The 15,129-nt window shown below is 50.1% G+C and overlaps 3 protein-coding genes across 4 annotated transcripts; 2 read left to right on the top strand and 1 right to left on the bottom strand.

Annotated features, from left to right (window-relative positions):
- Positions 1-111: 111 nt before the first annotated feature.
- Positions 112-4,204, bottom strand: NIP7 (NIP7, nucleolar pre-rRNA processing protein). Of its 2 annotated transcripts, XM_011976684.1 has the most exons (5): positions 3,388-4,204; positions 3,182-3,268; positions 2,942-3,080; positions 1,932-2,072; positions 112-1,717 (listed from the first exon to the last, which is right to left on the bottom strand). In XM_011976684.1, the coding sequence occupies exons 1-5, from the start codon at positions 3,441-3,443 to the stop codon at positions 1,598-1,600; spliced, it is 543 nt and encodes a 180-aa protein (XP_011832074.1). In that variant the 5' UTR covers positions 3,444-4,204; the 3' UTR covers positions 112-1,597. The 2 variants fall into 2 exon arrangements, with proteins under 2 accessions (XP_011832074.1, XP_011832076.1); XM_011976686.1 differs by lacking the exon at positions 1,932-2,072.
- COG8 (component of oligomeric golgi complex 8) lies at positions 3,606-14,621 on the top strand. The gene is made up of 6 exons (XM_011976688.1): positions 3,606-4,114; positions 6,573-6,780; positions 8,236-9,063; positions 10,697-10,865; positions 12,163-12,445; positions 14,063-14,621. Exons 1-5 carry the CDS (start codon positions 3,639-3,641, stop codon positions 12,417-12,419), a joined length of 1,938 nt encoding a protein of 645 aa, XP_011832078.1. The 5' UTR covers positions 3,606-3,638; the 3' UTR covers positions 12,420-12,445; positions 14,063-14,621.
- Positions 12,657-14,621, top strand: PDF (peptide deformylase (mitochondrial)). The gene is made up of 2 exons (XM_011976687.1): positions 12,657-13,265; positions 14,063-14,621. The coding sequence occupies exons 1-2, from the start codon at positions 12,692-12,694 to the stop codon at positions 14,218-14,220; spliced, it is 732 nt and encodes a 243-aa protein (XP_011832077.1). The 5' UTR covers positions 12,657-12,691; the 3' UTR covers positions 14,221-14,621.
- Positions 14,622-15,129: the final 508 nt, after the last annotated feature.

Here is a 15,129-nt window from a genome sequence, read left to right as displayed (position 1 = left end):
CAAAATACTGTTCATCATATAGCAGTCCCTTAGCCTTCACTGAGTCTACTTAGAGGTTAACAGAAAATCTTAGAAGGAAGACGAGTTGAAAAAGGCCACAATCAAGTTTGCTTACATATAAAAGCAGGAGTCAGTAATGTTTTATTCTTAAAGACTTCACCTTTGGAACTTAAAATAAGCAGTATATTCATTAAAGAAACAGTTTGGTTTTGCAATACAGGAAGTCTTTACATTTTTTGTCTATAAAATGTTACTAAAGAAATATTCTAACGATCTTAAAATAACTTTGGGAGGCACGGGGAGGACAAAGGGACTGAATTTTTATGTCGCGGTCTTTGATCAGTGCTTTTAGTTCAATCCAGTCAAGTAAGTAAAGGTTCATAGAAAAAATTATGTTTTATAAAATCATAGTGATGAAAAAAAATTCCAGCTTAGGATCATCCCATCCAAGAAAAATACTGAGAAAACAGCTTGTAAAAAAGAAGGTAATATAATCAAATTATACTCATAAAACTCTACACTTAATAACAGGAATACATAATATATATAATATAAAAATAATTCTTACCATTTATTCCACACCTGTCGTTTCCCAGGCACTGTACACCGTACTAGATGCTTTACAATCAGACGGAGTCTCACTCTGTCACCCAGGCTGGAATGCAATGGCACCATCTCGGCTCACTGCAACCTCTGCTTCCCCGGTTCAAGCCATTCTCCTGCCTCAGCCTCCCAAGTAGCTAGGACCACAGCCATGTGCCACCACACCTGGCTAATTTTTTTATATTTAGTAGAGATGGGGTTTCACCATGTTGGCCAGGCTGGTCTCAAACTCCTGACCTCAAGTGATCCATCCACCTTGGCCTCCCAAAGTGCTGGGATTACAGGCGTGAGCCACTGTGTCCAGCCTACAATCATGATTTCTAATTCCAAAAATCAGAATTTCTAATTCTCAGGTAGATGGCCAAAGCTATTTTTTAAGTTTTGTATCTTTTTAAACAGAAGAAAACGAACCTTATTAAAGCTGAATGACTCATTCAAGGCCATACAGCTGGTAGGTGGCAGTAGTGGGGTTTGAATACATTTTTCTTCCATACCACACACCAATTACCGTATAGAAAAATAGCTGAATTGCTCTTATTATTTTAGACAAATTTCATTTTTAAAACCCCACATGTGGTTTATTATTCTGTTATGGAAATATCTATCTTGCATATTAATAAAAAAGACAATCCCTATGTTCTTATCATGAGTTTAAAAAACAAAGTGTTATCACAGATAACAATAAGCTATTCTTGTTCCTAGTTCCAATGATTTTGAACCTGTTTCTCAGAACAAGAAGCCCTCTGATTCAAATATGAAACAGAGTATTCTATTTCATCACAAACACAAAGATCTGAAACCCCATTTTTGAGCTCTCTCTGTATATAATAAGAATCCAGCCTGCATTTGTCAATGATAGAGAGTACAGTAAATAAGAAGTCCCTGAAGAGGTCAGAGTGTTGACAAAATTCAACATGATGATGGAGTCCACACAAACACAGGAAACAAAGCTCGGCCCTTCCATACAGCCGCCTGTCCTTGCAATGACTTCGTTTTAAGTCAACGTCTCTTCATGCCGCACATATTCCCCAACGTCTGCCTGATGAAATACCACAATCGCCATGGGGTCTACTTTTCTGCAGTCTTGTGTAGATTTTGCTGCCACCCCAAAACCCTGGGATTCAAAAGAAAAGACATTAACTCACTGAAGTCATTCAATATACCCATATTGAGGGCTGGAAATAACAAAGACGGAAAAAATACAGTTCTGGTCTTTCTGGGATTCAAAAGGTGCTGCGAATTTATTCTCTCAATCACCCAGATTGAAAACATATCCTTCTTGAATAAAAGAGTACTTGAGTTCTGTAATAGCTGCCATCTCTACTCACCAAAGGGATGTCTGCCATGGAGTACACCACCACGCCCTGGTACTGAGAAGTATTTTCAGTGATTCGACCCAGACCAGATTTCAACACATGGTTCCCATACAGGAACGACTGCTCTGCACCAGGCTTTATCCACACTTTATACTGTAAGAGAATTAAAATCCAAGAGACACAAAAACGTTACTATTTCTATCCATGCAGACAAACTAGCTGCTGGATCTGTGAATAATTTTCTGAAATAATTTTAGGGGAAACAGAAAGAGGCTCATGTTTTCCTCGAACTGTCCATCTCCTGAACAGAAATGCAGGAAGTTACCCAGCGCAGTGGCTCGCGTTTGTAATCCCAGCACTTTGGGAAGCCGAGGCAGGTGGATCACTTGAGGCCAGGAGTTCGAGACCGGCCTGGCCAACACGGCGAAACACTGTGTCTACTAAAAACACACAAAAAAATCAGCCAGGTGTGGTGGCACACACCTGTAACCCCAGCTACTCAGAAGGCTGAGGCACAAGAATCGCTGGAACCTGGAAGGCGGAGGCTGCAGTGAGATCGCACCACTGCACTCTAGCCTGGGCGACAGAGTCAAACTGTCAGGAAGAAAAAGAGAGAGAGAAATGAAAAGAAAGAAAAAGAGCAAGAAAGAAAAAGGAATTTAAAAAAAGAAATGCAAAAAGTTATTTTCTCAACTCTACAGGGATCATCTTCCATGGCCAGGTTAACAGCTCTTTTTCTGGACCCCGGTGTCTTCACTGCTGCCACTAACTTGCTTTCTGATCTCTAGCTGGGTCTGCCTAGGCTTTTCTACTTTGCTGGAGAAAACTAACACTACACAGCCCCACAGCACTCCTATCCCATAGCCCTGACCATGCCCAAGGTGCAAGACCTCTGCACATCTCCATGTGCTGACACTCCTCCAAGCACACTATCAGGAACTCTGTGGGAGAAAAGCTGCCGGACAATCTGCCTAATCCTTGACTTCATCGCCCGTGGCAGAATTGGAAACCACCCCACAAACCTTGGCATAAGGTGCAAGGTAATCCAGGGCTGTGACGTGCAACCGAAACTTGTGGGTTTTAGTGAATTTTCCAAAGCAGGTCCCCAGCGACACCAGCTTGTCCCCGGAGATATTAGCGGCCAGCTTCATAATCTTCTCACTAAAAGGGTAAAGGGGGAGCACCGCTGCGGATGAAGGAGTCTGGTGGGACCCAGGTCTCCCCTCCCCTGGGTCCATGCTGCCTGCCCGGCCCCGCCTCACCTCACATAGTACACCCGGTCGTTGTGCAGACGGAAACAGTAGGTGCCATCGGGCCGGTCCACCAGCAGCTGAAGATTCTCCCCGATACTGAGGGCAAAAAGAGGACTGGAGACCGCGCCCGAACGGACCGGTCTAGGCACCGCGCCCCCACTCCACCCCTAGCCACCACACCCACACACTCCCGCCTCCGGCCCGCGCGCTCCTACTATTTCGCGATCTTCTCAAACATGACACGGGTCTCTTCTTCAGTCAAAGGCCGCATTTTCTCCGTGGGTTGGAACACCGGATCCTCGTGCCTCCGTAAGCGGAAACGGAAGTCGGCCGCTTGCTGCTCCCCGGCAACCCCAAAGCCTTCCTCTCTAGCCCCGTACCAATAGTTCCTCTCGCTAGCGCCCAATAGTCTGGACGACCGCCGGGGAAAGCAAGCCGACTGGATGAGAAAAGATAGAGACCGGAAATGGTCCTGTTTCTTCCTGTCCTAAATTCGGAGTCAGCGCCCCCAGTGGTCCGGAGGGGAAGTGACGTTGTTGCGGGGAAGATGGCTACCGCGGCGACTACCCCATCGTCAGCCACGGCCTCGGCCACGGCCAGGGCCACGGCAGCGGCTCTCGGCGAGGTGGAGGATGAAGGGCTCCTGGCGTCGCTGTTCCGGGACCGCTTCCCCGAGGCCCAGTGGCGCGAGCGGCCCGATGTGGGCCGCTACCTCCGGGAGTTGAGCGGCTCGGGGCTGGAGCGGCTGCGGCGCGAGCCCGAGCGCCTGGCGGAGGAGCGGGCGCAGCTGCTGCAGCAGACACGCGACTTGGCCTTCGCCAACTACAAGACCTTCATCCGCGGCGCCGAGTGCACCGAGCGCATCCACCGCCTCTTTGGCGACGTGGAGGCATCGCTCGGCCGCCTGCTCGACCGCTTGCCCAGCTTCCAGCAGAGCTGCAGGTGCGACGCGCCTGGCGCTAAAGGGGTTTTTAACTGTAAAAGCTGACGTTTACGATGGTAGAAATAACTAACACTTATAAAGCGTTTACCACGTTCCAGGCTCTCTGCTGAGCGCCTTATTAATCCATTTAAACCTCACAACAGCCTTCGAGGTAGGTACTGTTATCCCCCCCTTTTTTTTTTCTTTTTTGAGACGGAGTCTCGCCCTGTCGCCAGGTTGGAGTGCAGTGGCGAGATCTCGGCTTGCTGCAACCTACTTCCGCCTCCCGGGTTCAAGCGATTCTCCTGCCTCAGCCTCCTGAGTAGCAGGGACCACAGGGGTGCGCCACCACGCCCAGCTAATTTTTTTTGTATTTTTAGTAGAGACGGGGTTTCAGCATGTTAGCCAGGATGGTCTCCATCTTTTGACCTCGTGATCTGCCCGCCTCGGCCTCCCAAAGCGCTGGGATTACAGGCGTGAGCCGCCGCACCAGCCCTGTTATTTCCATTTTACATATGAGCAAGTCAAGACAGAGATTAATGATGTCTAAGGACACAGCTAGGAGGTTGCGAATTCAGAACTGATGACCCAGGAGCATATCCCTCCCTCGAAGGGCTGTTGTGGGCACTAAAGAAAAAGGATTCATGCAAAGCTCTTATTATCGGGTCTGACATAGTTAACATTATAGGTGTGAGCTGAATATATGTGTACATTTGTGTACTTATTTTATACGAAAGCTTGGACCAGAGGTCATCTGCTTCAAAACTTCCATTGACGGGAAGCCGACAAGGAAATCCTCCCATTTGAGGGCATCAGATATCAAAACGCCTCTCCTTTTGGACGTCTGGATGCGGTGGCTGAGCCTGTACTCCCAGCACTTTGGGAGCCTGAGACTTGAGCCCAGGAGTTCAAGAGCAGCCTGACCAACATAGCAAAACCCTGTCTCTACAAAATAAAAAATTAGCTGGGCGTGGTGGCGTGCGCCTGTAGTCCCAGCTATACAGGAGGTTGAGGTGGGAGGGTCAGTTGGGCCCGATTGTGCCACCGCACTCCAGTTTGGGAGGTCGAGGCTGCAGTGGGCTGTGATTGTGCCACTGCATTCCAGACTGGGTGACAGAGTGAAACTCTGTCTTAAAAAAAAAAAAAGCCCGGTTGCGTTGGCTCATGCCTGTAATCCCAGCACTTTGAGAGGCCAAGGCAGGCAGATCACGAGGTCAAGAGATCGAGGCCATCCTGGCCAACATGCTGAAACCCCATCTCTACTAAAAATACAACAGTTAGCTGGGTGTGGTGGCGAGCACTTGTAATCCCAGCTACTTGGGAGGCTGAGGCAGGAGAATTACTTGAACCTGGGAGGCGGAGGTTGCAGTGAGCCAAGATGGTGCATGCCAGAGCACTGCAGCCTGGTGACAGAGCAAGACTCCGTCTCAAAAAAAAAAAAGTCCTTTGTGAGTCATATTCTGTCTCCATAGATCCTCAGTCCATTATCCTTAGTTCTGCCTTCCAGCCTTTCATGATTAAAGTTTAATTTTTCTTTTGAGCCTTTTGATATCTGACAGCAGCTTTTGTACCCTTCCATGCTCCAGAGTAGACAAGGGACTTGATAAAGCAGGTCTCTGCAAATATAGAGAAGTGTTGAAAGTAGACTGTGGCAGGAGCTATGGTTGAACATTAGCACAGGAGAAGATGAAGACCTGAGGGAATATGGGGAAAGGTTGTGGATTCTAGGCTAGTTAGTGCTTCACTATGAAAATAATGATAGCTATTGTTAAATATTTAACTCTGTGTCTTTTACTATTTTTACTCTGATGCATTTGCTCTGTTTCAAGTTCTGTGTTAAATGCTTCCCACGCATCATCTCATTTCTTACATCCTTGTGAGGAGGGTCCTATGTACTTTTTTTTTTTTTCCGAGATGGAGTCTTGCTCTGTTGGCCAGGCTGGAGTACAGTGGCGCCATCTCTGTTCACTGCAACCTCCACCTCCTGGGTTCAAGTGATTCTCCTACTCAGCTTCCCGAGTAGCTGGGACTACAGGCACGCGCCACCACGCCTGGCTAATTTTTTGTATTTTTAGTAGAGATGGGGTTTCACTTGAACCCCTGGCCTCAAGTGATCCGCCTGTCTCGGCCTCCCAAAGTGCTGGGATTACAGGCATGAGCCACCGCGCCTGGCCCTATAGACTGTTTTACCAATGAGGAAATAGGTTCAGAGAGGCCAAGTACCTTGCCACAGCCAGCCAGTGGCATATCTGGATTTCTGTCTGTTAGACTTATTAATTGTATGTTTTTGGACAAGTTGCTTAACCTCTCTGGGATTAAAAATTTCCTCAATTGTAATAATGCTTACCTTATAGGTGGGGTGTGAGGAATAAATCAGATAGATCATCCAGCCCAATGTTCATAGCAGGTGCTTGGTAACTGTTGCTAAGGTTTGGGTACAGAGCAGTGAAGGACCAACATTCTCCTGATTATTACTAGGAACTTTGTGAAGGAGGCCGAGGAGATCAGCTCCAACCGTCGGATGAATAGTCTGACCCTAAACCGGCACACAGAAATTTTGGAAATACTGGAGATTCCTCAGCTCATGGACACCTGTGTCCGGAACAGTTATTATGAAGAGGCCCTGGAGCTTGCAGCCTATGTACGCCGACTGGAGAGGAAATACTCTTCCATCCCTGTCATCCAGGTAGCCAACTTACCCAGAGAGGACTCAAAGTAATGTTCTTGTAATCATTTATTCTGTGGTCAGGACTGAAGCTTTAGGTAGAAACCCTTGCATGTTTCATATCAGTTTCTGAAAACATTCATTTATTCAAAATACATATTAATCACGTGCCAAGCACTGCTCTATATGCTGGGGATACATTGTGAATAAAGTGGTCCTGGCTCTCATGCAGCTTACGTGCTAATGGGAAGTCTGATAATTGACAAAGAAATAAATGATATCATTTCAGATAGTGGTGTCTGATTAAAAAAACAAAATGGGGAATGGGGTAGAGGGAGTCTAGGGTAGGTTTCTTTAGGTAGGGTGATCAAGACAGACTCTTCTGGGGAGGTAACACTTAAGCTGAGACCTAAGTGAGAAGAAGGAGCCAGTCCACAAAGATCTGAGGAGAGAGCAAACCAGAAAGTGTGAAGAACAAGTGGGGAGGGCTGAAGTGGGCAGAAATTGAGGTATTTAAGGGATACAGAGGCAGCCAGAGTTAATGGATTGTAGCAGTGGGAGAGCATAAGGAAGCAGGTGAAGATGGAGAACCAGGTAAGGCCACCAGTATAAGTCCCAATGAGTGGTTGGAATTTTCTCGATTGCAGTGGGAAGTCACTGGAGGGTTTTAAGCTTTTTTTTTTTTTTTGAGACAGAGTTGCTCTGTCGCCCAGGCTGGAGTGCAGTGGCGCGACCTCGGCTCGCTGCAACCAACATTTATCTCCCAGGTTCAGGTGATTCTCCTGCCTCTGCCTCCCGAGTAACTGGGATTACAGGCCTGCGCCACCACACCCACCTACTTTTTGTATTTTTATTTTATTTTATTTTTTTTTTTTTTGAGACGGAGTCTCACTGTGTCGCCCAGGCTGGAGTGTAGTGGCCGGATCTCGGCTCACTGCAAGCTCCCCCTCCCCGGTTTACGCCATTCTCCTGCCTCAGCCTCCTGAGTAGCTGGGACTACGGGCGCCCACCACCTCGCCCAGCTAGTTTTTTTGTATTTTTTTAGTAGAGATGGGGTTTCACCATGTTAGCCAGGATGGTCTCAATCTCCTGACCTCGTGATCCGCCCGCCTTGGCCTCCCAAAGTGCTGGGATTACAGGCTTGAGCCACCGCGCCCGGCCTTACTTTTTGTATTTTTAGTAGAGACGGGGTTTCACCATGTTGGCCAGACTGGTCTCAAACTCCTGACCTCAAGTGATCCGCCTGCCCACGGTGCTGGAATTACAGGTGTGAGCCACTGCACCTGGCCAGGTTTTAAGCTTTTTAAGCAAGAGAGTTAACCTGATCTTTGTTGGTGAACCTACAGGCATCAGCTTTAGGAAATTACTTCATATTTCAGGAAAGCCATGGGAATGTTGGTCTGCAGTCTTCAGGGTTAGGGGAGTGGGTTCTAGAGAGCATCCTTCCCAGCACAGTGTGACTCTATGTATTGTCAGGGCATCGTGAACGAAGTACGCCAGTCCATGCAGCTGATGCTGAGCCAGCTGATCCAGCAACTGAGGACCAACATCCAGCTCCCCGCCTGCCTCCGTGTCATTGGCTACCTGCGGCGCATGGATGTCTTCACTGAGGCTGAGTTGAGGGTGAAGTTTCTTCAGGCCCGAGATGCTTGGCTCCGGTCCATCCTGACTGCCATTCCTAATGATGATCCCTATTTCCATATCACAAAAACCATCGAGGCCTGCCGTGTCCATCTCTTTGATATCATCACCCAGTACCGTGCCATCTTCTCAGATGAGGACCCACTGCTGCCCCCTGCCGTGGGTGAGCACACCGTGAATGAGAGTGCCATCTTCCATGGCTGGGTGCTACAGAAAGTCTCACAGTTCCTGCAGGTGCTGGAGACCGACCTTTACCGGGGCATAGGGGGCCGCCTGGACTCTCTGCTGGGCCAGTGCATGTACTTTGGGCTGTCCTTCAGCCGGGTGGGAGCTGATTTCCGCGGTCAGTTGGCTCCTGTTTTCCAGCGGGTGGCCATCAGCACTTTCCAGAAAGCAGTTCAGGAAACAGTGGAGAAATTCCAGGAAGAAATGAACTCCTACACACTCATCTCAGCTCCAGCCATCCTGGGAACCAGTAACATGCCTGCTGTTGTGCCAGCCACCCAGCCAGGGACGCTGCAGCCACCCATGGTGCTCCTAGATTTCCCACCCCTCGCCTGCTTCCTCAACAATATTCTGGTCGCCTTCAATGATCTGCGCCTCTGCTGCCCTGTGGCCCTGGCGCAGGATGTGACTGGGGCCTTGGAAGATGCCCTTGCCAAGGTGAGCACATTCTGTTGGTTTTCGGCTACTCTGGGCCTTCTCTGGTAATGGGTGGCCAGATTTTTGTAATAAACTCGTCTATTTGACAGTGGTGTCTGCTGACATGGAGAGGTTTAGTGTGGTGTTGGAGGTTCTCCTGGTTGAAAAGCTCTGGCCAGTTGCCCTTCATGGGACCTAGGACAGTCCATGAAGTGACTTGCCTATAGTAACAATTCAGTAATGCACGTATTAGCTTTCTAGTGCTGTGTAACAAATTCCTAGAAACTTAGCTTCCAGCAACACATTTATTACTTCCCAGTTTTGGTGGGTCAGGAGTCCAGTCTCAGCACAACTGGGTCCTCTCTGCTCAGGGTCTTACAGGGTTGCCATCAAGGTGTTGCCTGGCCTATGGTCTCATCTGGAGGTTGGGGCTCCATTTCAGACTCATTCAAGTTGGCAGGGGTCAGTTCCTTGCAATTGCAGAACTGAAGCTTTAGCTCCTAGAGGCTGTCTACTCCATAGGCAACTGACAACATGGCTGTTTGCTTCCTCAAAGCCAGCAGGAGAGCTTCTCTCTTGCTTGAGTCTCTTCTTTTAGGTACCTCCTTTCAAAAGATTCATTTGATTAAGTCAGACGATTAGGGACTTTAGTTACATCTGCAAAACCCTTCATCTTTAGCATATTTTTTTTTTATGTGTTTTATTTTATGGAGAGAGAGTGTCTCCTTATGTTGCCTAGGCTGGTCTCAAACTCCTGGACTCAAGTGATCCTCCTGCTTCAGCCCCTCAAAGTGTGAGATTACAGGTGTGAGTCACTTGAACCCAGGAAGTCCAGCACCAGAGTCTGTGTTCTTACCCTGTCGCTATGCCACATGTCTGTGTCAGCTAGGCTGCTCTGTTGGTTTTGAAACCTCTCTTTCCTAGCTGTTTTCTTCTAGTTTTCCAGTGGTTCTAGCTTTCTGGAACCTCAGGGGCCTTAGTGGAAACCTCATATAGTTTTGCTTCATTTTCCTGGATCTAGCACAGTTCTGGTTGGTCCTCTATGGAAGTTAAGAACCATGTATTGGGCCAAGCGCAGTGGCTCACACCTGAAATGCCAACACTTTGGGAGGCTGAAGCAGGAGGATCTCTTGAAGCCAGGAGCTCTAGACCAGCCTGGGCAACAAAACAAGACCCTGTCTCTACAAAAAATTTTAAAACTTAGCCAGGCGTGATGGTGCATGCCTGTAGCCCCAGCTACTTGGGAGGCTACGGTGGGAGTATTCCTTGAGCCCAGGAGTTTGAAGCTACAGTGAGCTATGATGGTGCCACTGCACTCCAGCATAGGTGACAGAGCAAAATTGTGTCTCTGGAGAAAAAAAAAACAAAACAAAACCATGTATTCTCTATAGTTTTATGACACTCCTCCACTAGAACTGGAAACTACACCCATAATGTAACAAGTTGGGTCTGAACTTCACATTAATAAAGTGACACAATTGTGGAGAATGACCATAATTTTGAGTTTAAATGAGACAGTAAAATAATGTACTGTTAAATTAGTTTGTTCAAGAAAACTTGAGGGGGGGTATACCTTTTTTTTGCCTAGTTTCATGCACTGCTGTCTCAGTGGTGATAGGCTGTCCCAGTGATTGATGGTGCCCTTGTCTCTTAGGTAACTAAAATAATCCTGGCCTTCCATCGCGCTGAAGAGACTGCCTTCAGCAGAGGGGAGCAAGAGCTCTTCGTCCAGTTCTGCACTGTCTTTCTGGAAGACCTTGTTCCATATTTAAATCGCTGTCTCCAAGTCCTTTTTCCACCAGCTCAGATAGCACAGACTTTAGGTAAGAAAGAAAATTTTGTAAACTGCCTTACTGATGTGTAATTCACATACTAAATAATTCACCCATTTGTGTAAGTCAGTGTTTAGTAAATATGAATCCAATTTTAGAATATTTCCATCACTCCAAAAAGATCCTTCATGCACATTTGTAGTCATTCCTCGACAGCATCCTTAGCCCCTGGCAACCTACTTTCTGTTGCCATAGATTTGCTTTTTGTGGACATTTCATAAAAATGGAATCATACATTATATGGCTGTATCTGGCTAAGTGGAAGAAGCCAGTCACAAAAGAACCACATACGTATGATTCCATTTATGTGAAATGTCTAGAGAAAGGGTTTTTAAAGTCTTTTTTTTTTTTTTTTTTTGAGGTGGAGTCTCGCTCTGTTGTCAGGCTGGAGTGCAGTGGCACAGTCTTGGCTCACTGCAACTTCCACCTCCCGGGTTCAAGCAATTCTCCTGCCTCAGCCTCCCAAGTAGCTGAGACTATAGGCTCGCACCACCACGCCCAGCTAATTTTTGTATTTTAGTAGAGAGGAGGTTTCACCACGTTGGCCAGGATGGTCTCGATATCTTGACTTGTGATCTGCCTGCCTCTGCCTCCCTAAGTGCTGGGATTACAGGTGTGAGCCATCGCGCCCGTCCTAAAGTCTTTTTTCCAATTCACTTTCATGTCCTTGTCCCCTTGTGATGGGAGAAGGGCTTGGTTGAGGCGCAGCTTCCCAAAGGGCAATGGGTCAGTGCATCACACCTGCAAAGCCTGGCTGCCCTCCGCTTTTCCCCTGGGGCTCCCTGAGGTCTGGATTCCTGCTGCAGGCGCCCAACAGTGCTGCTCCATTACCTTCTGCTTCACAGTATAGCTTCCTGTTCCCTATGACAAAGGTGGTTTTTGCTGTATTGAAATACAGTAATTGATGACTGGGCGCAGTGGTTCATGCCTGTAATCCCAGCACTTTGGGAGGCCGAGGCGGATGGATCACTTGAGGTCGGGAGTTTGAGACCAGCCTGGCCAACATAGTAAAACCCTGTCTCTACTAAAAATACAAAAATTAGCCTGGCTTAGTGGCGGGCGCCTGTGATCCCAGCTACCACGGAGGCTGAGGCATGAGACCTGCTTGAACCTGGGAGGCAGAGGTTGCAGTGAGCAGCGATCATGCCACTGCACTCCAGCCTGGGTGACGGAGCGAGGCTGTCTCAAAAAAAAAAATAGTAATTGCTTCTGTTTTTTCTCCTTAAACTTCTATATTGAATTTTATTAATAACTTTTTTCCATTTTGCTTTCCCCACGTCTGGGGCAGGCATTCCTCCCACTCAGCTCTCCAAGTATGGAAACCTCGGGCATGTGAACATCGGCGCCATTCAAGAGCCCCTCGTCTTTATCCTGCCAAAGAGAGAGACGCTCTTCACCCTGGATGACCAGGCGCTGGGGCCTGAGCTCACAGCTCCAGCACCAGAGCCTCCCTCCGAGGAGCCACGCCTGGATCCCGCGGGCCCAGCCTGCCCGGAGGGAGGGCGATCGGAGGTGGACGCGGAACCGCCCAGCGTGGGGCCCTAGCCGGCGTCCCCAGCCTCCAGAACGCGGTGCGTGCGGTACCCGGCGCGGGGCTGGGGGACAAGGTTGCGTCGCCCTGGAAGGCCCAGAGCGGGCTCGGGAGGGAGGAAGACGCTCCCGGCAGGAGAGCGGAAGGGGGCGGTGTTCACTCCCGGTCTGGGCAGGAAGTGGGGGATCCAGCCGCTTCCTTGCTGTGCGCTGGCTGACGGTGCTTCCCGGCGTGCCCTGTGCTGCGGCCGGAAGGGGCGGGCCGGGTTACTGCTGCAGGGGCCGCCATGGCCCGGCTGTGGGGCGCGCTGAGCCTGAGGCCGCTCTGGGCGGCGGTGCCGTGGGTGGGGGCGGCAGCCGTCGGTACCCGGGCCTGCAACTCCACGGCCGCCCCGGACGGCGTCGAGTGCCCTGCGCTCCGGCGCTCCTACTGGCGCCACCTGAGGCGCCTGGTACTGGGTCCTCCCGAACCGCCGTTCCCGCACGTGTGCCAGGTCGGGGACCCGGTGCTGCGGGGCGTGGCGGCCCCGGTAGAGTGGGCGCAGCTGGGTGGGCCCGAGTTGCAGCGGCTGACGCAGCGGCTGGTCCAGGTGATGCGGCGGCGGCGCTGCGTGGGCCTAAGCGCGCCGCAGCTGGGGGTGCCGCTGCAGGTGCTGGCGCTGGAGCTGCCCGAGGCGCTGTGTCGCGAGTGCCCGCCGCGCCAGCGCGCGCTTCGACAGATGGAGCCCTTCCCCCTGCGCGTGTTCGTGAACCCCAGCCTGCGGGTGCTGGACAGCCGTCTGGTCACCTTCCCCGAGGGCTGCGAGAGCGTCGCCGGCTTCCTGGCCTGCGTGCCCCGCTTCCAGGCGGTGCAGATCTCAGGTGCGGGCGGCGGGGCCGGGGCGGCTGGAGCAGCGCGCGAGTCTTTTCCGCCCAACTCTGGCGAGAGCGCGGAAGTGGTCGCGGTTCATCTGCCGTACCTCCCGCAGGAACGAAGTGGGACGCGGGAGCGTACAGGTCTCAGGACGGATAGAAGCTCTTGTGGGGCAGAGCCCGCTCAGATAGGACGCGGGGGCGAGGAGGGGTCTCCTAATTCCTGACAGCCTGGCGTCTTTCTGTTCCCTTGCTTTCTGAAGCAAACACTCTCTTCGGCGCTAGTTAGATCCGCCACGGTGGAGTTGGAGAAGTGGGGATTGGCCCCCCAGCCTGGCCCAGCCCGGGGGGCTAAGCCATTCCCCGCGTGATACCACAGGATGTCTCGCGGAATGCGGGCTCTGCTGGGGTCAGGGTGATTGTTCCTGCAGAGCAAGCTCGTCGGTTGAAGAGGGTCAGAAAAACAGTGGGGTCTTAAGCTGCAGAACGTCTGTTAGGAGTTGAGAGCCCACGGATACCTCAGAAACGGGAGGAGAGTTCGGAAGGGTCGCACCGTAGGAAGATGATTTCTCATCTCAGCTCTACAGTGAGCTCCATAACCTAATTACCAGAGTTGGGAACCAGGTTGAACACTTAGTAATGGGCCGATGTGAGGCACGTTTTCCAGTTAGGAGAGGAGCTGCTGTCTACATTTGCCGTCTGCTGTTGCCTCTTGTCAGTGGAAACAGCCAGGTGCAGGGGTGAGGAGGTTGGGGATGATGCAGTTCAGCTGTTCCCACTCACCAGGGCTGTAACTTGCTTTGCAGGGCTGGACCCCAATGGAGAACAGGTGGCGTGGCAGGCGAGCGGGTGGGCAGCCCGCATCATCCAGCACGAGATGGACCACCTGCAGGGCTGCCTGTTTATTGACAAAATGGACAGCAGGACATTCACAAACGTGTGTTGGATGGAGGTGAATGACTAAAGCTTTGCTACTGGGGCTGAGGATTCCGGATACCAAGACGCACACTCTTCCACTTTGAGCTGGGCACATCTTACTTCGCATCAACTTGGATGGCTTGCATATGACAGGAAACTTGACTGCCAAGGCATGGCAGACTGAGCTGGAGGAAGATGTCAGAAATGTTTGCCCTGAAATCAGCTATGAACGGAATGTTGTTTACAACTTGAGGAGAAAAATCACCCCCAAAGGAGTGGACGTTTCCTGACAATTCTGTATGGAGGAAGGTGGGGTAACTGCATTCGTCTGCAGTAGACACGAGTTCCTCGGACCTGTATAATCTCCCAAAGCCAAGGTTTGGTAATAATGTAGCCCCTAAATATCTGAAAGCTGTCTTTAAAAATGCAGGTAAGCGTGTGATTGGCCATTTGTGCCGAGTTCTTATTTTTACACAGGGCTTGTGGCCTTGGACGCCAGTTTGCTTATGGAAATGAAACAGGACAGAATCGTCCCTGCTCAAGGGAAGTGTTTAATGACAGCACGAGTGTAAATGAGTGCCCACACATTTTAACAGCCTTGGGCAGGATTTTGCTGCTGACATCTCTAGAGCAGCTGGTTCTTGGCTCATTCTTGGGTTAGAGGCCATGGATCAGGGCTAGGGGCAGGGGTGACAATTGAGAAGTGCAGTGGGCTTCCTTTAAAAATTGGGACAGACACAGAAAGCAGGACTAGTACTTCCTGGTTATACATTTTTTTTTGTAAAAATGAATTAACGTCTCACCAACCAGTGTGTAGATTTCAGTGTCTGCCAGGCGAGGTGGGTCAAGCCTGTAATCCCAGCACTTTGGGAGGGCGGGGCGGGTGAATCACGAGGTCAGGAGTTCAAGAACAGCCTGGCCAAGATGGTGAAACCCTGTCTCTACTAAAAATACA

The sequence above is a fragment of the Mandrillus leucophaeus genome, unplaced genomic scaffold (genome assembly GCF_000951045.1).
Source record: "Mandrillus leucophaeus isolate KB7577 unplaced genomic scaffold, Mleu.le_1.0 Scaffold17, whole genome shotgun sequence".
In the NCBI taxonomy this organism is placed as follows: domain Eukaryota; kingdom Metazoa; phylum Chordata; class Mammalia; order Primates; family Cercopithecidae; genus Mandrillus; species Mandrillus leucophaeus.
The sequence above is the reverse complement of the archived record's forward strand: the minus strand, read 5'-3'. Positions and strand labels throughout refer to the sequence as shown.